The following is a 25392-nucleotide window of genomic DNA, read 5'->3' on the forward strand; positions in this document are numbered from 1 at the left end:
CCTACAATGGCTTGAAGCAGGTTTTCAGTTCCTGGTCAGAGACTGAGGTCAGGTTGCCGCAGGGAGAGAGCCAGTTCCTAATCACTAGACCAGTGGTCAGTGACAAGGCCCTGGCCCCTTGGCTTTGCATAAAAGAATTCCCATAAATACAGAAAGTACTGAAACAAATAAAGTGTTTATTTGGGGAAAAGAGTACAGGACATGTAGACAGACATGGGCAGACTCAGAGAGAGAGAGAGAGTGGTGCCTCGTGGTGGTTTTAATCACTTATATGGGGCATTTCTTCTGGGTTTGCCCGGTTCGGAACCCACAGTTGGGCTTCCCTGGTAGCTCGGTTGGTAAAGAATCTGCCTGCAATGCAGGGGACCCCAGCTCGATTCCTGGGCTGGGAAGATGGATCCTCTCATGCGTACATGTGCATCTCTCAGTCAAGATGAGTTCCATCGAAGAGGACTATGGGTAACTGACATCACTTACTATGGGGTGGCGCCCCCTCCCTTTTTAACCTCCAAGGAGCTTTCCAGTCAGGAAGATTTCCTTGACTTTGAAAATGAGAAATATGTGGTCCTTTATTTCTTATCTGGGCAAGGCCCAGCTTCCTCTCCTGATGGTCCTGCTATTGATATTTTGGAGTTTTGGAGCTTGGGTATTCCACAGGGAATAAACTCCATCTGCTTACCCTGGGGGAGGGGAGCATCTACCGCCCGCCTCAGTTCCATTTAGTAGAGGGTGTCCTTGAAGGATTTATTCAAGGTGTACAGGATGATGGTTTGATTTACACATATTGTGGAATGATCACCGTAGTACATTTAGTTAACATCTCATATCCAGAGTGATTCATAAAGGACACAGCCCAGAACACACAAAACACCAGTAGTGGGTCAGCAACTGCCACGTCACGACCCCCTGACGTCACATCTATATGTGAATGTCTTCACTCACCAAGCCGGGTCCAGGATCTCAATTCACTCTGCAGAACAGGCCAGCAGGACGGAAACTATAAAGAAAAGGTCACTTCCGGCCTTCATACCAGTTCTAGGAATCGACCTGACAAATATTAACTAGGCTGCCGAGATCGTCAAACACTATTTTCCTGTGGGTAGGAGGCGAGGCAGTGCTGAAGACCCAGGGCCCCCAGCCCAGGGACCTTGCTGTGAGTACCACGCTTGGGTCTGAAATGAAGGTGGGGGTGACAGCACTCTCTCTTTCTCTCCCCCGTCCTCTCCCTCCCCCTGAGCACCCCCTCCCCTACCAGTCTCTCCTTCTCACTTTGGCAGAATAAACGGCAGAACTGAGTTCCCTAAAAGAAAAATGCAGTGATGTACTGCTTCTAAGTCTTAAAGTGGGAACTTCAGGTTTTGAACAACCTTTTATGAATAACTTGGCCATTAAATTTCTTTTGAGAAACTCTCAGTATTTCTCGCAGTTAGACAAGAAAACAGAGCAATACAACCCAAAGCAAAATGATCGCATGGTTGTAGCGACTTTATGGGACATTTTATTATATGAAAGAGGGATGCTTCAGGGCCCTGGTCTGGAATTTGACCCATGCTCCTGCCACTTGTGTTTGTCTGGCCTCGAGATTCAGTTTCCCCATGTGTACAACAGGGGTAATATTACCAAGGTCTTAGGTTCTCATAAGTATTCCATGAAATGACATGAAGCAGTTTTCCTCCACTGGGGCATTGCTGGCATGTGGGGCAGACCATGCTTCCTGGCTGCGTCTATTCTAGCATTTCCAGAGCTTTCTCTCTCCCACTACACTGCAGTTGAATCTCCTTCTCCAGACTTTGAGATGATCCAAAATATCATCCCCCTCCCACAGCATCTGAGAACAGGCTGGGAACTAGTGATCCAGTACAGCCAATATCTCCATCTCCACCACAAAAGAAACAATAAATAGGGATGTTATACCTAATTCATGGGATTCTTAATTTTCTTCTGAGATCTTTTGGGAAAAGGAATAAAGGAATAACTTTGGTGTAACTACATCCAGCCTCAGTAGAAAGGGGTGAAAATTAGGATCGCTTGCTTTCACATGCCAGGTGCTTTTGACATTATATTCTGCCTTATGATCCTTAAGCAACCCCACCCCCAGGAGGTAGGCATTGTCATTTGCATTTTGCAAATATCAACCAGCAGTTCAGAAAGCTTCCTTAACACAGTGTCACCCGGTGATTTAACTACAGAGCCTTGATTCAAACCCAGGCCCTCTGACTTACAGTTCAATCCGTTGTGAAATAGACACTCTACAGGTCTGGGCATCCTCGGGGTGCAATAAGTAGAAAATGGTGGTGAGTTCACTGGGATAAAAGGAATAAACTGGAAAAAGTTTTATCACAGCTGTATTTCTCATTTTCTCCAGAGGCAGTCCAATTTTTAATCTGTTCTGTTTCCCAATATGAACGAGAATCATTACTAAGTGAACCTGATCAGTTCAGTTCAGTTCAGTCACTCTGTTGGGTCCAACTCTTTGCGACCCCACGGACTGCAGCATACCAGGTCTTCCTGTCCATCACCAACTCCCGGAGCTTACTCAAACTCATGTCCGTTGAGTCGGTGATGCCATGTACTGAGCTACAATGGAGAGGTTAGGATGTGGCCTTGGGGATCTGCCTGCAGTACTTTGACCAGCAAATGTGTTTCGACATAATCGATAATGAGACTACATTTTTCCCTCCCAACAACTGGCCTTTGGGGTTTAATGGGATTTTTAGGGCACCAGGTGCTATAAACCATCTGCAAAAATATGTAAATAACCCAGAGATCTTTGGTTTGGGTGAAAGGCATTAAAGGTGCTGATTAACAACTTACTGACCAGAGATACATCTTTTGTTACTGGAATGTTATTGACCAGAGTCCTTTCAATATTCACTTACATAACAAAACACCAGCGACAAGATTTGGTTTCTGCAAAATCCCCTAGTCAACAGTGCGTTAAGACATAAAATATATCAGGAGAGACAAACGAGGATGGGGTGGTGAGCTGTGGATGGCCGCTGTGGCATGGGACAACAGAAGGGTCAGTCTTGAAAAGAGCAAGGGGATGGGACTCCTTACGAAGGACAGCAAGGTGGGAGTGGGGGCCGAGTGCATGCTCTGCGTGGATGTGGGGGTGTGTGTGTGATAAGCCTTCACCCCGAGCAGATGCTATACTCCTCATCCCGAAGCACTTTGACCCCCTAGGAGTGTCATAAAGGCTCTTCTGGCCACCTCATATTAATAGAGTGATATTAATGATATTATGATACTATGGATGATATCAATGGAGTCATATTAATGAGCTCCTTAAAGCACAGGAGCTATTGTATTTGTTTCCTAGGCTGCATTAACAACCTTCCACAAACTGGGTGGCTTACGCAACAGAAATGGATTCTCACAGTTCTGAGGAAAAGAAATCCAAGTTTGAGGTCTCGGCAAGGCTGGGTCCTGAGGCTCCAAGGTGGGAGTCTGCTCCAGGCCGCTCTCTTTGCCCCTGTAATCTTAGGTGTTCTTGGCTTGTAGAATCATCACCCTGATTGATCTCTGCCTTCATCCTTACATCTCCTTCTCCCTGTGTGTGTGTCCCTGTGTTCAGTTCCCCTCTTTATAAGGACATCAGTCATATAGATTAGGGCCCATGCAACTTCATATTAGAGCTTCAGAGACATAAGAGACGCAGATTCAATCCCTGGGTCAGAAAGACTCCCCTGGAGGAGGACATGGCAACCCACTCTAGTATTCTTGCCTGGAGAATCCCATGGACAGAGGAGCCTAGTGGGCTACAGCCTGTAGGGTTGCAAAGAGTCGGACATAACTGAAGCCGCTTAGCCTGAATGCACACAACCTCATGTTAACTGATTACAACTCAATGACTCTATTTCCCAATAAGACCATGTTCTGATATGCTAAGGATTAGGACTTCGACATTTGAATTTGTGGGTGGGAGACTCAATTCAGCAGATGTCTTTCCTAAATCTCTCCATCAGTTAAGATACAGGTTTCAGCCCCTGCAAGTGACAAGAGCTACTGGAGATAACAGAGATGGAGTAGATCTCTTTCCTCTCCCCTCACCCCGAGGCCCCATTCATCCCGTGGCTTTGCCCCGCCTCATGAGCTGCCCTCACCCATAAGGTCTCTAAGGCTGATCGTCGCATCCACACTCCAGCTCATGGAGACCAGAAGAGTAGAGGGCACGCCTCCTTCCAGGAGAGCCTGGCCAGGAGGTCCATGCAGCATCTTATCCCCTCCAGCAGGCAAGATGCTAGTTAAAGGCCACACGCAAGTGCAGAGGTGGCCGGCATCACTCCTGTCACAGTGTCCTGACTTTTGTCCTATACTATTGAGGGTCACTGCAGTCTTTGAAAGTTAACGAATGATTGAAAGATTGACCAGAAAGTAGAAAGAAAAAGGAAAGAAGGGATGGAAGGAAGAAGGAAGGGAGGCAGGGAGGAGGAAGGCAAGGGGTAAAGACCAGGGAAGTTGTTGGAGTTTATTTTGCGGGGGAGGGGGTTAATCGTTCAGAAAAATCAACAAACTCTTATAGATGAATCAATACATAAAGCTGAGAAGGGGCTCCTGCTGTGACTGAAGCCCTGGGGGAAAGTGTCTGGAGCCGGCTTGCTCACCCCCTCCTTGCCCTCTGCAGTGCCCCACTTGACATCTCTATGGGATCCAGCCTGGATGTGGGTTTACTGTGTAAACACAAGGCTGTTTATGAAGAAGGATGACGTGTTCCCCATCTTGTTTTCAGAGGATGGGGCCAGCATGGCTTTGGCTGCTGGGAGCTGGGATCCTGGCCTCTGTCCACTGTCAGCCCTTTCCTGCCCATGGAGATAAGAGCCTGAGGGTGCCTGAAGCCCCCCGTGGTCAACTCTCAGAGTCCCTCCCCGCCTACCAGAAAATCACACCCACTCTTACCAGCTTCGCCTTGCGTCTGTACAAGCAGCTGGCAGCAGAAACCCCAGGAAACATCTTCTTCTCCCCAGTGAGCCTCTCCAGCACCCTGGCCCTGCTCTCTCTGGGGGCGCAAGATGATACCCGGACTCAGATCCTGGAGGGCCTTGGCTTCAACCTCACCGAGACCCCAGAAGCCGACATCCACCGGGGTTTCCAGAGCCTCATCCACACCCTTGACCTACCCAGTCCCAAATTGGAACTGAAACTAGGCAACTCCCTGTTCCTGGACACGCAGATGAAGCCTCAGCAGCACATTTTGGACAACATCAGGGAGCTGTATGGAGTTTTTGCCTTTTCTGCCAACTTCACAAACTCTGATGCAACTAGGAAGCAGATTAATGGCTATGTGAGCAGGCAAACGTACGGGCAGGTCATGGACTGCCTGGAGGAGTTCACCCAAGACACACTCATGGTTCTCTTGAATTATATGTTCTTTAAAGGTGAGGGCTGGCTCAGGCTCCTCCATCTCCAACCCTGCCCCTAAAAGGCACTTATGTAAAAGTCTATAGCTGTATCTTCTGGAAGTTACCTCCCTATATTTAAATACTGGTCTTATCTGTTTTTATTGTTGTTTAGTCACTAAGTCATGTCTGTTTCTTGCCACACTATGGGCTGTAGCCTTCCGGGCTCCTCTGTCCATGGGATTTCCTGGGCAAGAATACTGGGGTAGGTTGCCATTTCCATCTCCAGTGGATCTTCCCAACCCAGGGATTGAACCTGCGTCTCCTGCATTGGCAGGTGAACTCTTTACCACTTAGCCACCAGAGAAGCCTTGGTCTTAAATCGCTACTTCTTAATTTATCAATATTTGATTTCTTTTGCCATGTTTTTGCTGTTCTACTTTTACTCCGATTTTTTAATACAATTTACAGGTAATCTTATTTTTCTATTAGTAATTCAATATTAGGGAAATATTTTATGTTTTATATCATTGCCTGTTTCAAACCTACAGAAATATGTAGAGAATGATATAAAAACCACCATGTACCAAGAATTAACACATACTAACATTTTGCCATTCACTTCAGGTTTTTTTTAAATGAAATATTGAAGATACATCCAATTCCTTCTTAATCCTTCCCTGGTCCCATTTTCCTTCTTCTATCCCTCCCTAAAGGCAACCAGTATCCTAGGGTTGGTGTGTAGTCCTCACATCCTTGGGTTCGCACCATTAGGGTCTGAGTCGAAATCATTGATTCTCTTGAGTCTGACACAGGTTTAAGGATGTGTTCAGGTTAAGGACATTTGCTGAATGAATGATTTTCAAGGTAAACTTTGGCTTTATGTTTAAGGCCTCTAGGAATGTTATTCATTCATTCAAAAGCATGCATTAAGTACTAACTATATCACAAGGACTTTGATTACCTTTTGGGGAAATCTGCTGGAGACAAAGGTTTGATCCCTGGGTTGGGAAGATCCCCTGGAGAAGGAAATGGTAAGCCACTCCAATATTCTTGCCTGGGAAATCCCATTCACAGAGGAGCCTGGTGGGTTACAGTCCATAGGGTTATAAAAAGTTGGACATGACTTGGCGACTACATAACAACCATATGAATAAGACAGAGTTTTCTCATTCTTGTGTAGGCCACAGTCCCATGTGAGTTGTCAGTAAGTAAAAACACAACCACAACTCAGTGGGAAAGTGATACTCTCTGGTTAGATATGGTTGTTCTGGAGTTCTTGAAAGATACAACTTTCCAGATTCAAAGAGTGAGGGAAGGCTTACTGGAAGAGAAGGCATCTAAGCTAAGACACACAGAATGAGTTAGACTTACTCAGACAAACAAGCTATGGGAGAAATGAATGGAAGAGGGTTCAGGTTGAAATACACTATGTGCAAAGGTCCAAGGAAAAGGGTTACCGTTGCATTTTCAAGAAAGAAGCATATTTAATTAGACTGGTGCAAATTTAGTCTGGCTACAATCTGGAAAATTATTTGGAGGAGAATAAGGGTGGAACACAGACAAGTCAGGAGGTTCTTGAAATGGTTCAAAGTCAGATGGTGGCCTCAAATAAAGTCGTGACTTTGGAGACAAAATCAGCAATGCTTGGTCATGGATTGGGGGTGGGCATGAGGGACAGGATGAGCCAGCCCCCTCCCCCATCACCAAGACCAGTGTTTTCAGGAGGTCAAGGCAGGAGATGATTGTGGGTGGAGATAGTAAGTAGAAAGAAAGAAAGTACTGCACACCTGGACAGGACTGTGAGAGATTCTGCATCTCTAACCAGTGTGGCTTAGTATATGTCTCCCCAGGCTTGCCCTCTTAGAATGTCTTCTCATGGTTTTTGTGGGGTTTGTGTCCTAAGCCAAGTGGAAGCATCCTTTCAATCGCTACCAGACCCGGAAGCAAGAGAGCTTCTTTGTGGATGGGAGGACCTCTCTCCGCATCCCCATGATGCACCAGAAGGAAATGCACAGGTTCCTCTATGACCAGGAAGTGGCCTGCACTGTCCTGCAGCTGGAATACAGAGGAAATGCCCAGGCCCTGCTGATCCTCCCTGACCCAGGGAAGATGGCGCAGGTGGAGGCCGCTCTGCAGCCAGAGACCCTGAAGAAATGGGATAAATTGCTCCTCCCCAGGTAAGTGCCAGAGGGAAGGACTCTGGCTGACTTTGTATGAGAAACCAGCAGGTCTTGATCAACTCCAGTTGCAAGATCCTAAGCCCTAGCTTGGCTCTCTGCACTACCAGTTAACCAACTATGTGATCTTGGGCAATTCTTGCCATGTGGGTCTCAGTTCTTAGTTGCTCAGTCATGTTCGACTCTTTGTGACCCCACAGACTGTAGCCCACCAGGCTCCTCTGCCCATGGAATTCTCTGGGCAAGAATACTGGAGTGGGTTGTCATGCCCTTCTCCAGGACATGGGTCTCAAATTTTCTCAAATGTAAAATGGGGCCATCATAACCACCACACTGGGTTGCTTGGAGGATTAATCAAGTTAATACGTATAGAATATGAGAGTGGTACCTGGTGCAGGAGAAGGGCTCACCGGGTATTCATCTTGTTCCTGGACATCTTTCTGCTTTTCCTCTTGTCTTTTTCTCCAGATAATAATTTACTACCAGAAGACAGCTAAGTGTACATAACAAATCAGATCAAGGACAATTATCCAATATTAAGAATAATTATGATTCACAAGAACAGGGGGTATTTCTTAAGAGTGGCTCTTTTTTAGTTAAAACATTCCTTAAAGAAGCTAAATACCAAGAAGAACATTGTAAAAATAAAAATGCCAATTGCCAGTTTGGGGGAACTCTACCTATCCCCTTCTCTCTCACTTGCTTTTTGGTTTGTGGTTTTTCTCATAGTGGTTTTAGCCTTTTCTGGTTTCCCTAGACCACATACTCCAACTGACTCATTCTTGAGGTGTATCTTCCTTTATGGGGTACTCTGGATAAAAGCTGGCCTCAAGTTCTAATTACCTCTTGCTGCATAATAATCCACCCCCAAAAGAATAGCTTGAAAAACACCCATCTAGTGTCTCTCTTGATTCTACGGGTGGACTGGGTTCAGCTGGGCGGTTCTCACTTGCGTCTCTCGTAGTTGGAGTCAGATAGTGGCCAGAAGTGGAGCATTGAAGTTTCCTCCACTTGGATATCTAGAGCCGGAGCTGACTGGCTGGCTGAGCTAAGAGCTTAGCAGGCATCTCTCTCTCCATGTAGCATTTCCATGAGGCTAGCTTGGGCTTCTGCACAGCGGCTCAGCACAGTTGGAATTGCTATATGACAGTTCAGGGATCCAAGAGGGAGCATGCTGAAAGGCAGGAAGTGAAGGCTCCCTCTTTTTTAAGGCCTGGTTTCAGAAGTTAGCCAACATCATTTCTGCCATATTCTTTTGGTCAGAACATTCACTGGCTTCAAAGGGATGGGGTATAGACTAAACCTCTTAAATCCACCATCACTACTTGATAGGTGTCAGTCACCTTCATCCCCGTGGGAGCCTTCTCTCAGCACCCCAGTGGCACAGGTACCAAGAATAGAGAAACGGTGTTCCGTGTTTGGGTAGATATTCAAGTACCAAATAAAAGATACAGGTCAAAGACAGAGGTCAGGATTTGAGGCATTACTCCTGCTGTCTGCGAATCTAAACAGCTCTGGTCAGTTTGATTCCAGCCCCATATTCTCAAGCTCCCTTGGGATGAACCTGCCCTTTCCCCCATCACAGGAGGAAGTACCATAGAATCTTCTAGACCAGTAGATTTTTTTTTTCTTAAGAATGGTCTGTTTTGACCTCCCACTTTGACCTTCAAAAATCAAAACCAACCTAGATTATTTATCTAAACCTCAGTTGTGGCCTGATACCATGTGTTGTGCCAGAGAGTTACAATATCATGATATCATTTGAATGGGCTTCCAGACAGGGAAAATTCAAGCTGCCAGGTTTTCCTTTATTCAGCTATGAGAAAGGCTAGTCTGCCCAAGGGACTTGTTCTTTTCTGATAACTCCATTTCTTTATTTACATTGATTGAACACCTACTCTTATGTTGGGCTCTCTAAAAGACACCCCTCAGCTAGGCTGTACTCAAACCCCGCTCCATGGCGGGACCTGCCTTCCAAATGCTGCCTGTGAAAATTGTGTCTGATAGGCTCAAAAACTGGCCAGTGTAATTTCTGCCATACTCTACTGCTTTCTGTCCTCCACATTTGTTTCCTTTTTATCACTTTTCAACTCACTGACTTCCCACTACCTCCTACTTCAGTTAGACATCTGTACCCTCATATTGGCCCAGGAGTTAAACCAGTAAAAAATAATCTGAATTAGCATCTCTAATTTGAATTTATTTGAGGCATAAGTTTCCAAGCTGGCTGGTAACTAAACCAAGCTTGCAGGTGTCATGACAATTATTAAGCAATAATTTCAGAGATGAATAATCACAGGAAGAAAGGGACAGAATTCTCTGAATATAACACCAGGAATAAAACAATCTGATGGCAAAGGCATGGCAGTAGCAGGAGGGAGAGTTACTCTGGATTCATGACGTCACTTTACATGCAAGGTCTCCCATCAGGTCTTCAACGGCCCCTGAAGTCCAGACAGGTGAGAGACGGTGTAGCTTTATTAAGGTATTGCCAGTAGATGGATTTAGAGTATAGTTCAGAAACTGAGCCAACAGAACTTGCTAATGAATCAGATACGGCAATGTTAACCGCATTTACCTTCCGTGGTTCCTCTGTGACTTTAGTCAGGGAAGCCTTGGAAACCTAACCCAATGTCCAGCACCCAGAAATTCCTCCAGAAATGTGACAAAGATGAAGACCTATGCCAGGAGTCTTCTTAGATCCAGACAACATACTCTGTGTGGTCTGAAGAAAAGGGGGTTCTGGATTGTGGGATGTTCTGGCATAAGAAGTGGTATCATGAGAAGCCCAATTCTCCCACCCTGGGGAGCACGTCTCCCTCCCAAAGCTCAGGGTGCCCACACACAGGGCAAGAGCAGCCTGTATAATTCTCTCTCCAGCCTGCTGGATTTGCACCTGCCAAAGTTTTCCATTTCTGGAACATATAACCTGGAAGAGATACTTCCCCATGTTGGTCTAACCAGCTTATTCAACTCAGAAGCTGACTACTCAGGAATCACTGGGCAGCTCAACAGAACAATCTCCAGGGTAAGTTGGTGTATGTGGATGTGTGTGTTGGCTGGGAGGGGGAGGGTATTTTCTCCTTTGACATAAGGTTCATTTGAAAGTCAAGTGCTCCTTTTTTTCTTTTCTGGTTCCTTAATATCACAATCTTTAAGGCTTCTTTTCACTGGCAGCTCCCTTTTTACTCCCCTTTCTTCTAGACTTCTTCAAAGAAGGAACAGAGTCGTGAATAGAGTAGACGCCCATCCATGGAGCCAGAATTTCCCCAGGGGTGGGACCAGCCTTCTTTTTATCCTTTAAACTTCCTCCAGATGGACAGGGAGGCCTGGCGTGCTGTGATTCATGGGGTCACAAAGAGTCGGACGCGACTGAGCGACTGAACTGAACTGAACTCAACTGAAGGCAGGCAGTGAGATTCTATCTGTAGAGAGCAGTGGGCATGAACAGGAAGTGTCTCCATCAGCTTTGCTATAGTAACAAACAGTCCCCAGATCTCAGTGTCTTCTCGTAACAGAGGTTTATTACAGCATATCAGAGGTCTATCACTACATCTCGCTACAAACCTACTTCGCATGTCTTCATTCTAGAATGTAGGTTGAGAGAGAGGCTTCTGTGTGGGACATGCCATTCTCATGGCAGTGGGGAAAAAAACTGAAAATATGCAATGTCTCTTAGCACTTCTCCTCACTCATGGCCTCTGTCAAGGCTACTCATTGACTAAGACGAATCCCACAGTTAAGACAGCCGTCAGTGGGGTGGGCTCATGTTCTCTTGCAGGAGGCACTGCAGGCTGCAGGCAGGGGCGGGGGCTGATGACAGCCTCCAGGAAGGGAGAGTTCATATTTGAGAAGAAGAATGCAATTTCCCATAAGAGGGAAGATCAAAAAGACCTTTCTGTTCTTCCATTACTTTCCTAAGGTAGAGTCATTAATTATCAGTTTAGTCTTTGCTAGGAATTTCATAAAGAAAGTATACAATTTTGTCTTCAAGTTTGGAAAGAGCAGCTGAGTTTTGAAACATGAAACTAGGGAACAAGGACAAGGTGTTGAGTGTGTGCGTGTGTGTGTGTGTGCCTGCCCACCATGGAGAAAGCAAACAAGAGGAAAAAGGAATAATTTAACCTTTTAAAGGATTTATTTTATGGTAACCTTCGTTGTTAGATTTATCTCCTTACAAATCTTTTTAGAAATGAGATTGTCAAGGCCAGCATTTTCAATTTAATTAAATTTAAAGCCTCAGAAACCTTCCTAAGGAGTTGTGTGAAAATGAGGCTTTAAAGGGCTTCCCAGGTGGCACTAGTAGTAACTAACCTGCTTGCCAACGCAGGAGTCATAAGAGATGCGAGTTCAGTTCCTGGGTCAGGAAGATCCCCTGGAGGAGAAAATAGCAACCCACTGCAGTATTGTTGCCTGAACAATCCCATGGACAGAGGAGCCTGGCGGGCTACAGCCCATAGGGTTGCAAAGAGTCTGACGTGACTTAGCATGCAGGTACAAGGTTTTAAAAGAGCAGAATTCTTTTTTAAAAAATTAGTTTATTCTAATTGGAGGCTAATTATTTTACAATATTGTGGTGGTTTGCACCATACATCGACATGACTCAGCTATGAGTGCACATATGTCCCCCCATCCTGAAACCTCCTCCCGCCTCCCTCCCCACCCCATCCCTCTGGGTTGTCCCAGAGCATCAGCTTTGAGCGCCCTGCTTCATGCATTGAAATTGCACTGGTCATCTATTTTACATATGGTAATATACATGTTTCAAAGCTATTCTTTCAAATCATCCCACCCTCACCTTCTCCCACATAGTCCAAAAGTTTTCTTTACATCTTTACTATCTTTCTAAATTCCATATATATGTGTTAATATACTGTATTGGTGTTTCTCTTTCTGACTTGCTTTACTATATAATAGGCTCCAGTTTCATCCACCTCATTAGAACTGACTCAATGTGTTCTTTTTTAGAGCTGAGTGATATTCCATTGTGTATACATACCACAACTTCCTTATCCATTCATCTGCTGATGGACATCTAGGTTGCTTCCATGTCCTAGCTATTGTAAACAGTGAAGAGCAGAATTCTTTTCATGGAGGCCAGTAGAGGGCTTGGCACATCAGACAACCTGGTTTTGCTGAGCTCATTTTGGAAACCATTGACTTAGGCGGAGCAGGCCATTTTAACGATGAGAAAACTGAGACTTAGTGAGAACAAGTGCAGCTCGTAGCAGAAAATGACTCTCCAGCCTGTGCCATGTAAACCCGAGCACTTGGGAAATGCTCCTAAAAGTCACTGTTGGGTTTTTACAGACTGGTGCATGCTTGAGCAGGCTTCCCACGTGGTGCAGTGGTAAAGAATCCACCTGCCAATGCAGAAGATGCAGGATACCTGGGTTCCATCCCTGGATGGGGAAGATCCCCTGGAGAAGGAAATGGCAACCCCCTCCAGTATTCTTGCCTGGAGAATCCCATGGACAGAAGATCCTGACAGGCTACAGTCCATGGGGTTGGACATGACTGAGCAAATACGCATGCTCATGCAGCCCTCAGCCCCATTCAGGCCTACCTGTCTCTCCTTCAAAGAGCAAACAGCATGGCCAGGGTGACACCCCAGGAGATGATGGAGGCAGAGAAACCCGTGAAGGAAGGAAATGGAGTGAAGGCAGGAGTTGCTTCCTGGGAGGGCGGGGCCTGAGTGGGGTAACTCCGCCTCCATCTCCCTCTGCTGCACAAGGTGGCCTCGCCCCTTTGAAGCGCCCTGACTCCATGCTGTCTCTGCCCCTCTGCCCTCCTTCTAGGTGTCACACAAGGCGACAGTGGACGTGAGTGAGCGGGGAACCGAGGCAGCTGTGGCCTCCGGCCTCCTCTCCCAGCCTCGGTCTCTGAACGCGACATCGGCCCCACACGCCCGTTTTAACCGGCCTTTCCTCCTGCTCCTTTGGGAGGTGACCACTGAGAGCCCACTCTTCCTGGGAAAAGTTGTCAACCCAGCTGCTGGGTGACCATCGTGGGAGGCCAGGGGGTGTCTTGTCCCCTTTTCAAAAAACAGTAGGGCCAGCACCAACCGGCATCTCAGGGCTGCTGTGAGGACCAGTGAATCGGTGTGCAGAGATGCTAATAAAGTTGACCCTGTGTTTTTTGAACAGTGAGGAGTGATGCTTGCAAGAGGGGGTTGAGCACAATGGGGGATGCTTGCAAGAGCAGGGGTCAGTCATTCACTCTACTGCCTCCTCCAATCTGGAGTCAGCTGTGGCCAGAAAGCTGGCGATGAGAACAGCCTTGGGTTATGGCCTCCCTGGAATCGTCCGTCAATGCTGCTATCACTGATGATCCTCCCTGAGTGTTCTTTGGGCAAAAGTCTTAAGAAAAGGCACAAAGGACATCAGGAGGAGTAAGTGAATCTCTCGCTGCTTGGTGACCCATCTTGGCTATGTAGCAAAGTGATGTCAACCTGAATTATCATTGCCTGGATGTCAGAAGTTAGTTCACCTTGAGAGGAGATTGAAGCAGGGCAGGAGCTGTAAGCCATGTTCTATGAAAAGAAGGGGGTGTGAGGATGGGCCAATGAAATAAAATCCAGAAACAGAGGTCAAGTGTCCAAGGACAACTCCAGATCAAAGAAAGTGGAAAAATCAACATGGCCTGGTGAGACAGTGGGCTTATGGTGCAATCTTGATCAGTGGGATGAATTTGCATGTAAGCAATGATGCATCCTTTTGGGGGTCAGAAGGCCCACTCCTACAAGTGTACCCCTCCAGTCTTAAAAAGGCATCTGTCTGGAAGTCGTGGGGAAACTCAGAGGTGCCAACACAGCTGCGTGCATGTACCTGCATGTGACAAACATCCCCACAATGAAGTCGGTGCCTAGAGGGTGACTGTGGACGGTACATGTCTAGGAAGAAGCTGTACCAACAAGAGCAAGTGGTAGGACTCCACCACCCTCCTCCCAAGGAGGTAAGACTTGAATTGGATCTTGAAAGCCAGGGAAGCCTGAAATAGAAAGAGGGTAAGACAGTCCAGGAGAAGATAGAGGAGATATGTTATGGGCAAAGACCACCAGAGAAAAGAAAGGAAAACACATATTCTGAGAAAAGGAGAGAGGACGAGCTTCACAGCAATAGAAGGCTTGCGTCAGATCACAGGAGAAAGTCACGCTGGAGAGGGATACGGAGTTACATGTTGGAGGCTTTGGTTGCCAGGGTAAAGGGTGTGGACTCTGTTTTGTCCACAGCGGGGTGTGGCTGTACAAGTGTGTAAGCAGATGTGGGTGTGGACGAAGCAGTGATTGGAGAATCCTAACAGGTGGGTGTGGATGAGACCAGGTGTGGTGGAGCCAGTGTGAGGGGTCAGCCAGAAAAGGCATTGCACTAAATCCACTCCCACCTTGTGCCCTGTCCTGTCTCATCCCACCTCCTGCCTCCGCCAGGCCACCAGCACACGTGACCCCATGTCCAACCAGCCCCCTTGGGCCCTCTGCACCCCTCCCCACCCTGCCCTGCCTGCCTGTGCGGACCATACTTTTCTTATTAGAATGGAGGGGATCTCAGGAGGCCCGCCTCGTGTCCTGGCAACCTGCCAAGCACAAAACCTCTCTGTTGCTTTGAACTAAAAACTAAATAAGAGTTAACCTTCAAAAGCTTGAAGAGCTGCCAAAATCCTCTTCAACACTGGAATTGGCTCTTGCAGAAATAAAGGAAAAAAAAGTTTTTTAAGTTAAAAAAATTAAAGTGTGCAGGTAGGTGGCCATCGCATGGGCTACATGCACCGCTATGGAGATAAACACGTGCTCTGCCTCAACACAGATTTACTGAACACCTACTATGTGCTAAGTGCCGGGTACCGTTAGGCACTGGGAATAGGGCAGTGAAAAAAGCAGACAATAAGCCCTGCCCTCGTGGGGCTTACATTCTATTGGCGGAAAGGAAACAGGTAAATAAACACTAAAGCAGAGGGTCCAACCACCAGGATCCAATGCCTTCTGATCTGAGGTGGAACCAACAATAATCCTAGTGCACAATAAATGTAATGTGCTTGAAACCATCCCGGGCACCACGAAACTTTATCTTCCATGAAACCAGTCCCTGGTCCCTGAAAGGTTGGGGACCACTGCCCTAGAGAAGGACAGCGGAGGATGAGTTCTCTGTGGGTGAGAATAGACCCAGGAAAGTGTACCTCTGATGCATATGAAGGACCCTTGATGGTGACTGAGCAGAGCACCCTGGGATGAAGCTGAATTTCAGAGGAACATGTTGTGTGCTCCCTTTCAGCCTTCCTACCAAGGGAAACTACAACAAGTGGAGTCCAATCCTCCCTCCTGGAGAAGAGGCTCTGAACTGAGACCAAGGCAGCCAGGGGTCTAGAGATATTTCTTAACTCTCTGCTCCAGCGTAGGCGTGGTGATCACAGAACCACTGACCAGCCTTTCAAGTCTCCCTCTCTGTGTGCAGTGCCCACTGTGCATTCAATACTATGGATTAAACAGCATTATAGGCAATTGACAGATATCAATAAATTTAGTAGTTGCCCCCCTGAAATCATGATAAGTAGTTCTGCTCTGCGTCCCACTTCCAGGTGGGGAAACTGAGGCATGGTTTGCTAGCCCATGGCAGAGCCTGGAGTAGAACCAGGCTGTTCAGCTCCAGAGCCCATATGCTTCACCTCTAGGGCACACCTCCTGGACTTCCCTGGTGGCTCAAACGGTAAAGCGTCTGCCTACAATGCGGGAAACCCAGGTTTGATCCCTGGGTCAGGAAGATCCCCTGGAGAAGGAAATGGCAACCCACTCCAGTACTCTTGCCTGGAAAATCCCATGGATGGAGGAGCCTGGTGGCCTACAGTCTATGGGGTCCCAAAGAATCGAACACGACTGAGCGACTTCAGTTCACTTTCACTTTCACAGGCCAGGAGATCAACTCGAAAGTCACCCAAACACACCTCCTTGGCTTCTATACTGCAATGACCTGACCCCCTAGGCTGGAGAAGGGAAGGAGGGGGAAACCCCGTGAGCAGGAGCCTTTGCAGGAGACGTTACAGGGAAAGACCCAGAAGCATGCCTGGAGGACAGAGACGTGTGTATTCATCTGTTGAGAGCCATTACCTGAGTTGGGGACTGACACAAAGGAAGCAGTGGAACACGTTTCCTAATGTAACGCTGTGAGGGGGGAGGTATGCCACCTGGTGAAATTTTGAGGCAAAGCCTCAGAGGTGAGAAGGAAGCAGCCTGATGAAGGACGTGGTGTAAGGACATGCAGAGTCCCATGGGAGGGATTAGTGGGAGGGAACCCACTCCCTTTCAAGCTGGGCAGACAGCCCGCTTTCTCTCCTATCTTCTCTTTTCACCTTTCCTGGGGAGACCAGTTGAGGCAGACTTCTGGACACGAGTGAATTCTTGCTACCTCCCACTGGCTGGACAACCTTGGACAAGATGCTTGATCAGTCTGTACCTCAGCCTCTTCGGCACAATGGAAAACCCCAAACCCAATGTACAGGGCTTAGAGAATCTGCCTGCCAATGCAGGAGACATGGGTTTGACCCCTGATTCAGGAAATCCCACTTGCCATGGAGCAACTAAGCCCGTTCGCCGTAACTACTGAGTCTGTGCTCTAGACTCCGGGAGCTGCAACTACTGAGCCCGTGGGCCTCAACTACTGAAGCCCGTGCACTGTAGAGCCTGCACTCCACAGCAGGAGAGGCCACCACAATGAGAGACCCACACACCACAATGAAGAGTAACCCCAGCTCAGGGCAACTAGAGAAAAGCTCATGCACCAGTGAAGACCCAGCACAGTCAAAAATAAATAAATATTTACTTATATTTATTTCACTGCTGAGGCAGTGAAATGTTATAAATATATAAGTAAAATAAATTTTATTTTTAAGTAAAATTTTACTTTTATTTATAAGTAAAATAATTATTTTTAAAGAAGAAATAGATAACTCAAATACTGTTATATCCATTAAAAAAAACACACACTGAATTGTGAGCATCAAATGAGGTCATGAGTGCAAAGCATTAAGCACCTGTTATACAGTAGGTGGAGAAGGAAATGGCAACCCCCTCCAGCCTTCTTGCCTGGAGAATCCCCTGGACAGAGGAGTCTGGTGGGCTGCCGTCTGTGAGGTCACACAGAGTCGGACACAAGTGACTTAGCAGCAGCAGCAGCATACAGGAGGTGCTCAGTGACGGTGGTTTTATTCCCCACCCTATTCTCTTGGCTGCCCCAGCTCTCAAGGTTGCCCTTTATTCCCACAGAGCATAGGTCAGCTCTAGGGAATGTCTGCATCCCTCAGGTGACCACTGGTTCAGGTATGCGATATAACCCCTCCCAGTGAAACCATGTAGGTAGAACATCCTCAGAACACAAAGGTGTGAATGGAGAACCTTCAGGGACTTTGCCCAGGGAATCCACCTGGAGGGCAAGACCGCTCTTGCTGCAGGGACATTTGTTGTGGGGGGACATTGGCTGTGACAGCACTGTGGCACTCAGGGGCAGCCGCTGCCCCAGAAATGAGGGCTGAGACTGCAGAGGCATGCCTGGGTGAGAGCCCTGTGGGTTTTCTCTAGAAACATCGTTGTTGGTGATCATTCACTGGGCTGCTTCTTCACTCCCTTCTCAAACTGTCACTTTTAATCATCTGTGAATTGAGTATGTTTCTCCCCGAGTGCAGGTTCCAGATGTATTTAGACTCCAAACCAGACTTCGAACCATCTAGAAGAACATGATCATTCTTTTTTTTAATTCTTACGTTATATGGGAATATGGTTGACTAAAAATGATGTGTTGGTTTACATCACAGGGATTCAGTTATACATATCCATGTATCTATTCTTTTTCAGGTTCTTTTCCCATTTAGGTTATTACAGAATATTGAGCAGAGTTCCCTGTGCTATGCAGTAGATCCTTGCTGGTTATCTATTTTAAATATAGCAACATGTACTTTTCCATCCCAAACTCCCAAGCTCTCTCTCCCTCCCCCTCCCCCTTACCCCAGTAACCATAAGTGGATGAAGAACCAGATCATTTTCCAGGTAAGTCAACAGCTACCTAAAATTTATATTTTTTAAGATCTTGTCATTTTCTTTTTGGTAGGTCTTGACCACCTCTGCCATGCCTTAGAGTGCCAGTTACACTTATTTTGCCCTGGGTTGTAGGTAAATAGGCCTTGAGTGCTGGAACTAAGGCCCTGGCCATGTGCAGCCTACAAGAATACACAGGACCCTGTGGGGAAAATATCATAAAAGCCACTGTCTATCACCCTGCCTACCAATGCAGGAGACACAGGTTCGATCCCTGGGTCGGGAAATATCCCCCCGGAGAAGGAAATGGCAACCCACTCTAGGATTCTTGCCGGAATAATCCCATGGACAGAGAAGCCAGGTAGGTTACAGCCCATGGGATCACGAGGAGTCAGACACGACCGAGAACACAAGCACACGCATGCCGCTTCAGTATTTTAGGCTGAAGAGTTGGTTGACTTTCTGTTTCCCCAGATGCAGCCTTCTGGAACTTCAAATCCTCATCCAACCCACCCACACCCCGAGAGCCCCAGTTCCTATAATAAAACCCTTTATTACAAAAACTACTTGCAGGGCCTCTTTTCCCGACCAAGAAACCAGACTAATTCACGTGAAAGCACTTTTATTTTGCCTTCTTTCTTGAAGGATAATTTCACCGGGTATTAAGTAGGCAAATTTTTTTTTTTTTCAGTGCTGGAAAGATGTCATTCCATTATATTTGACTTTCATATTTTTGGCTGAAAAGCTATCTATCACTTTTATAATCCTTTGAAGGTAATGAATTTTCCCCCCTCTGGCTGCTTTAAATTTCTTCTCTCTCTCTCTTTTTGTTTTTTTGGTCTTTCAACTGTTTTAAAATGATGTCTCTGGGTGCAGTTTTTCTTGTACTAATCCTGTTTGGGGTTCATGTAACTTCTAGAATATGCAATTTGATGTCTGTTTAGAAGAATTCTCAGAAATTATCTCTTTAAAAGTTGCTTTTAGTCCAATTTTTTCTTCTTTTTCTGGGACCACGCTTATGCCTCTGTTAGATGTTTTCATCCCATCTCATATGTCTCTTAAATGCTTTTCTGCATTTTCTGTTCTTTTTTTCTCTCTAGGCTTAATATGAATATTTTCTATTTGCCCATCCCTCACTCCTCTCTTTTCCTCTGTTTGGACTGCTATTGAATACCTCTACTGAACTCTTAACTGGAGTTATTTTATTTTTAATACTAGGATTATAATTTGTTTCTTTTTGTGGATTCCACATCTCTGTCTTTTCTTCTATTTCTTTATACAGAATAATCACGGTGAAAGTCTGCTTGATAGCTCCAATATCTAGATACCTGTGAATGTTTATTCTCTATTTTTTCCTCTTCATCTGCAGCTATTTTTTTTTCTGTTATTTGTTATGCCTGGTTGTTTTTATTAGATGCCAAACAATGTATATCAAAAATTATGTAGTTGTGACTATCTTCTTTCTCAAGGGAATATTTTATTTTCTTCCCTTGGGCAGAGAGAGGACAGAAAGATCCTCTCTAAGAGACAAGATTGGGTTTCAGTATCTTTTGAGGTCTGCTTTATTTGGCCTTCCCCCACCTTATGTAGCAATAAGGAGGTCTCCACTGCCCCCTTCACAAGTTCATGCACAAGTTCTTGTTCCCTCAATACCATGAGCCTGCTGAAACCTCTGTTATTTTAGCAGGTAACTTTTGTCTGATTATTCGGTATCCCATGCATTCACTGCTCCATTATTTTTGTCTGGAGAATCCCATGGACAGAGGGGAAATTGTATGACTCATGGAGGACAAGCAGAAAAGTCCTTGAAGGGAAATTGTGTGCAGAACACTGAATTCACTTCCTTGTGGGTCCCTGTTTTCTAGATAATTGGTCCTTTGCATCCTAACTTCTTGTTGCTTCTGAACTGTCATTTTTGTTTTCTTAGCCTAGTGACAGTGTTATAGGCTCTAAGCCACTGTGTTCCGCCCAATTCTGTGCCCTAGACTGGAATTCGGCAAAAGCCCTAGAGGGAAGAACCAGCAGCAAACGTCGCTTCACTGTAGCACACTTCCCTTCTCTCTGGAATCTTCTCCCTGTCCTTACCTCAAGCTTCTACACTGTTCTCCAGTACCTTTAACCATCTATATTTTATATCTTATTCAGCATTTATAGTTTCCTTGAGGAAGGATTAGTGTGATTTTAGCCTCTCATGGTCAGAAGCCAGATGTATTCTTACAAAGAGAAGCCTGAGCTATAATTCCATGCCCTTGGTGGTAACCTCAGATTAAGTGTCCATTGGTTGGTCCATGGAGTGAGTGCCCAGGAATTTGGTGCCCAGACATTATTCTGAGTGTTTGCGTATGTGTGTTGGATGAAATTAACATTTAAATGAATTAAAGCAGATTGCCCTCCATAATGTGAGTGGGCCTCATTCAATTCACCGAAAACCTGAATAGAACAGGCAGGAGGAGAAGGGGAGGACAGAGGACTTGATGGTTGGATGTCATCACCAACTCAATGGACATGAGTTTGAGTAAGCTCCAGGAGATGGTGAAGGACAGGGAAGCCTGGTGTGCTGCAGTCCATGGGGTCACAAAGAGTCCGACACGACTGAATGACTGAACAATGATAACTGAATAGAACGAAAAACTGACCCTCCCCTGAGGAAGGGAGAATTTACTTGTCTGATGACCCTCAAACTAGGACATCAGCTCTACAGATTTGGGACTTGCCAGCCACCATAGCTACATGAGCCAATTCCAATCAGTTAAAGATGATCGATACACAGAAAGATAGATACCCACATAGATGGTCGATGGGTAGGTTGACAGACGATGAGAGATACACAGATAGATACATGATAGATCAATAGACAGATAGTAGACAACGACAGGTAGATGATAAAGCTATGTCGAACCTAGACAGTTTTTAAAAGCAGAGACCTCACTTTTCTGACAAAAGTCTGTCTAGTAAAAGCCATGTTTTCTCCAGGGGCCATGTACAGATGTGAGAGTTGGATCATAAAGAAGGCTCGACACAGAAGAATTGATGCTTTCAAACTGTGGTGCTGGAGAAGACTCTTGAGATTCCCTTGGACTGCAAGGAGATCAAAGCAGTCAATCCTAAAGGAAATCAACTCTGAATATTCATTGGAAGGACTGAAGCTAAACCTCCAATACTTTGGCCACCTGATGTGAAGAGCCAACTCACTGGAAAAGACCCTGATGCTGGGAAAGACTGAGGGCAGGAGGAGAAGGGGATGACAGAGGATGAGATGGTTGGATGGCCTCAATGACTCAATGGGCATGAGTTTAAGCAAACACTGGGAGACAGTGAAGGACAGGGAAGACCGGCATGCTGCAGTCCATGGGGTTGCAAAGAGTTGGACATGACTGGACAACAGCATAGACAATAGGTAGATGATAGGTAGTTAGATCGGAGAAGGCAATGGCAAGCCACTCCAGTACTCTTGCCTAGAAAATCCCATGGATGGAGGAGCCTGGTGGGCTGCAGTCCGTGGGGTCGCTATGGGTCGGACACGACTGAAAGACTTCACTTTCACTTTCACACATTGGAGAAGGAAATGGCAACCCACTCCAGTGTTCTTGCCTGGAGAATCCCAGGGACGGGGGAGCCTGGTGGGCTTCCGTCTATGGGGTCACACAGAGTCAGACATGACTGAAGTGACTTAGCAGCAGTAGCAGCAGTAGTAGGTAGTTAGATAATGATAGGTAGATAATCTTTTCTATTAGTTCTTTGTCACTCTAAAAGAACATGTTTTGTTGCATGTGCTACAGCCCATGGGGTCGCAAAGAGTCAGACACAACTGAACTGCTGAACTGAACTGTCACTCTAGAGAACTTGGACCACACCACACTCATTTGCAATCTCCAATGGCAACTCCACTGTGCAAGAAGACTTTTGCTAATAAGAAGTCTTGTTACCTGTTCTCTGAATCTCTGAACATTATAGAGGAGATTCTTATTTACTTTGTTCACCAGTGTGCTAGAAATCAATATGCTATTAAAATTAAAAAGGAGCAGGTCAGGAAATACCCAACCCACTTCAATTCACATTACACTTAACCAAGAGTTTCCTAATAGTGAAAAAAGCTGACTTAAAGCTCAACATTCAAAAAACTAAGATCATGGCATCCAGTACCATCACTTCATGGCAAATGGATGGGGAAAAATTGAAAGCAGTGGCAGTGATTTTTGAACAAGATGCACAAGGCATATGGAAATCCAATATTTGTTTGTCGGTTTGTTGTTGTTGTTGTTTTGTGTGTGTCTGTGTGTGTTTTCACTGTTGCCAATGGCTTTGCATCAGTATCATCCACAAAACCCTGGTCAGTCGAGCTGGACCCAGTGACATCTGCCTCAGATCTACAAGAACTGTTTCCTGCAAAACCTAAACCCAAATCTGGAATCTTAGATGCTTCAAGACAGAAAGCCAGTGGTAAATGGAAGGGTGAGGGGGTGTGGGGGTGAGAATGTACTCAGAGAGCTGACTGAGAGGTATGCGTGACCTGATACCTCCTGTTGGAAGCGTGATGGCAGCGGGGTTCGTGTAAGAAAGAAAGCCCTCCCCATAAACTAAAGGAAAGGATGACCCCCTTGAAAGCCTGTCTAAAGGGCTCTGGCCTGGACTGACTTACTATTGTTATACGCAGATGTTAGAAAGTGAATGCTGTAGCGGAGCTCTCTCCTGGAGCCAGAGATAAGAGCAGATTCCTAGACTGACATTTTAGCCCATGCAGTCTACCACCTGGGGCTTCCTGGGGAGCTCAGCTAGTAAAGAATCCTCCTGCAATGCAGGAGACCCTGGTTCGATTCCTGGGTCAGGAAGATCCCCTGGAGGAGGGCATGGAAACCCACTCCAGTATGCTTGCCAGGAGAATCCCCATGGACTGAGGAGCCTGGCAGGCTACAGTCCATGCGGTTGCAAAGAGTTGGACATAACTAAGCGACTAAACACAGCACAGCAAAGTCTACCCCCGTGAGCCCAAATCCAGATCTCAAATTCAGCTTGGAGGACACCAGTTGGAAATACCTATAACACATTCAGGCTACTAAATGTTTAAATTATATCAGGGTAGCCTAGGCCCAGAAATCCATGGACTTCAGCACCAAATAGAGTGAGATTAACGGAGAAGGAAATGGCAACCCACTCCAGTGTTCTTGCCTTGAGAATCCCATGGACAGAGGAGCCTGGTGGGCTATAGCCCATGGGGTTGCAAGAATTGGATATGACTTAGCAGCTAAACCAATGCCAGTGAGGTAACACTGAATCGTGTGTGTCTGTCTATGGTGATGTCTTGATCGACTTCATGTTTGAGAGGGAAGTGTTTCTCAAAGGAATTGGGATCTCTCAAATAACGAGTACGCTCAGCCATCATTCATATACCAGGAAAGAGACACTGAGAAGAAAAGATGTTGCTTCCATACCTACTGCAGTGCTTTCAAAGGCTCGCCTGCCCCTGCTGGTTACAGACGATCACTGGTGCATCCTAGAAGCAGCTCAGTGTTCCCTCCCTCCCTTGAGACTGGGCCAAGGAGGACTTGTGGGAGGGGATGGCTGCCAGACAAAATAAGAGCACAGAGTTAAACTTGAATTTCCATAATTAATCTTTCAGTATAAGTATATCCCATGCTATGTTTGGAATGTACTTGTTCTAAAAAAATTTTATTGCTTACATAATATTCAAATTAATATTTTCTATATTTCTACTTGCTAAATCTGACAACCCAGAGAGGGGAATAAATGGTCAATATATGTGAGGGAGTCAGAAGAAAACAAAGGTCCACCAAGCTGGAGGGCATTAGGGTAGAATCAGGGTTCTTTGGTTAAAAGAGGATTCAAAAGAGAGAGGTGTGAGGCAGAGCCAGCTCACAACACTTGAGGGTAGGCAAATTCAGGCTAGTCTGCTGAAAGATAAGAGACACTTGACTCAGGGGTCTCCATCACCATGGTTGACATCCAACCTCTTGCAAAACTGAGTGAGGCCATCCTAAACGAGTGGCCAGCTGACCTCAGATGCTGAGCCAGCTGATCCAAGATCAGCCAAGTCTGGTCCAGGCCAGAACTACCCAGCTGACCTGCATGTTCATGAGCCGACTTCCGGAGTGGTTTGTTACGCAGCATAGGTAAGTGATACAAAGGAGAGACGAGGCGAAGGAACGGAACTTCTGAATTCCAGACGAGAAGACGACATAATGAGTGTCCACGTTCTCTAGGTCCTCCACGACTCCCCTCCCTAAGGACTGAATCAGCAGGGTTTGAGGTACTTGATCGTGTCCCCCAACTCAGGGGATCTGCCAGCCCTGAAGGCCCTTGAGCAGGGCCAGCTGAGTGAGGGATGCGACTTGATTCAAAAGTAAGCCATCCATTGGCTGGCCACCCATGAGTTGCGGCCTGGCTCAAAAAGATGGGCTGGGCCTATCAAGGCCTTTCCTGGCAATTAATGAGCACTCGAGAGAGGGGCCAAAGCTGAAAGGTCACGGTCAGTCGTTAAGGACACTCGTGAAATGGAGAAGAAGAGGATGTTGGTTAGAAGTGAAGGAAGCAGATACACAGGGAGATAGAGTGGGAGAGGGATGCATGAGAGATGGCTGGTCTCCTTCTCGGTGCTGGCAAAGGGGTTGGTGGGTGATCACCTGGGCCTACTGAACCCTCCTGCAATGCAGGAGACCTGGTTCAATGCCTGCACTGGGGAGATCCCCTGGAAAAGGGCACAGCTACCGACTCCACTCCAGTATTCTGGCCTGGAGAATTCCACCGACTGTAGAGTCCATGGGGTCGCAAAGAGTCAAACATGACTGAGTGACTTTCACTTTCACTTTGGTCTGGGTCTAGGGAGCAGATAAACACTCAG

General features: G+C 46.3%; 1 protein-coding gene and 1 long non-coding RNA gene across 3 annotated transcripts in view; one reads left to right on the forward strand and one right to left on the reverse strand.

Moving 5' to 3' along the window:
- Positions 1–25392, reverse strand: part of LOC129550620 (uncharacterized) — an 81870-nt gene that overhangs the window by 14856 nt on the left and 41622 nt on the right. For both annotated transcript variants that reach the window (XR_016035743.1, XR_008684856.2), the window contains one exon: positions 23966–24095. This is a non-coding gene — a long non-coding RNA (uncharacterized LOC129550620). The remainder of the gene's footprint in view (positions 1–23965; positions 24096–25392) is intronic.
- SERPINA11 (serpin family A member 11) lies at positions 4706–13677 on the forward strand. Its single transcript, XM_055418456.2, has 4 exons — positions 4706–5378; positions 7246–7519; positions 10400–10547; positions 13318–13677. The coding sequence occupies exons 1-4, from the start codon at positions 4706–4708 to the stop codon at positions 13519–13521; spliced, it is 1299 nt and encodes a 432-aa protein (XP_055274431.2). The 3' UTR covers positions 13522–13677.

The sequence above is a fragment of the Moschus berezovskii genome, chromosome 21 (assembly GCF_049115385.1).
Source record: "Moschus berezovskii isolate FMDL1 chromosome 21, NW_MosBer_1.0, whole genome shotgun sequence".
Lineage (NCBI taxonomy): Eukaryota > Metazoa > Chordata > Mammalia > Artiodactyla > Moschidae > Moschus > Moschus berezovskii.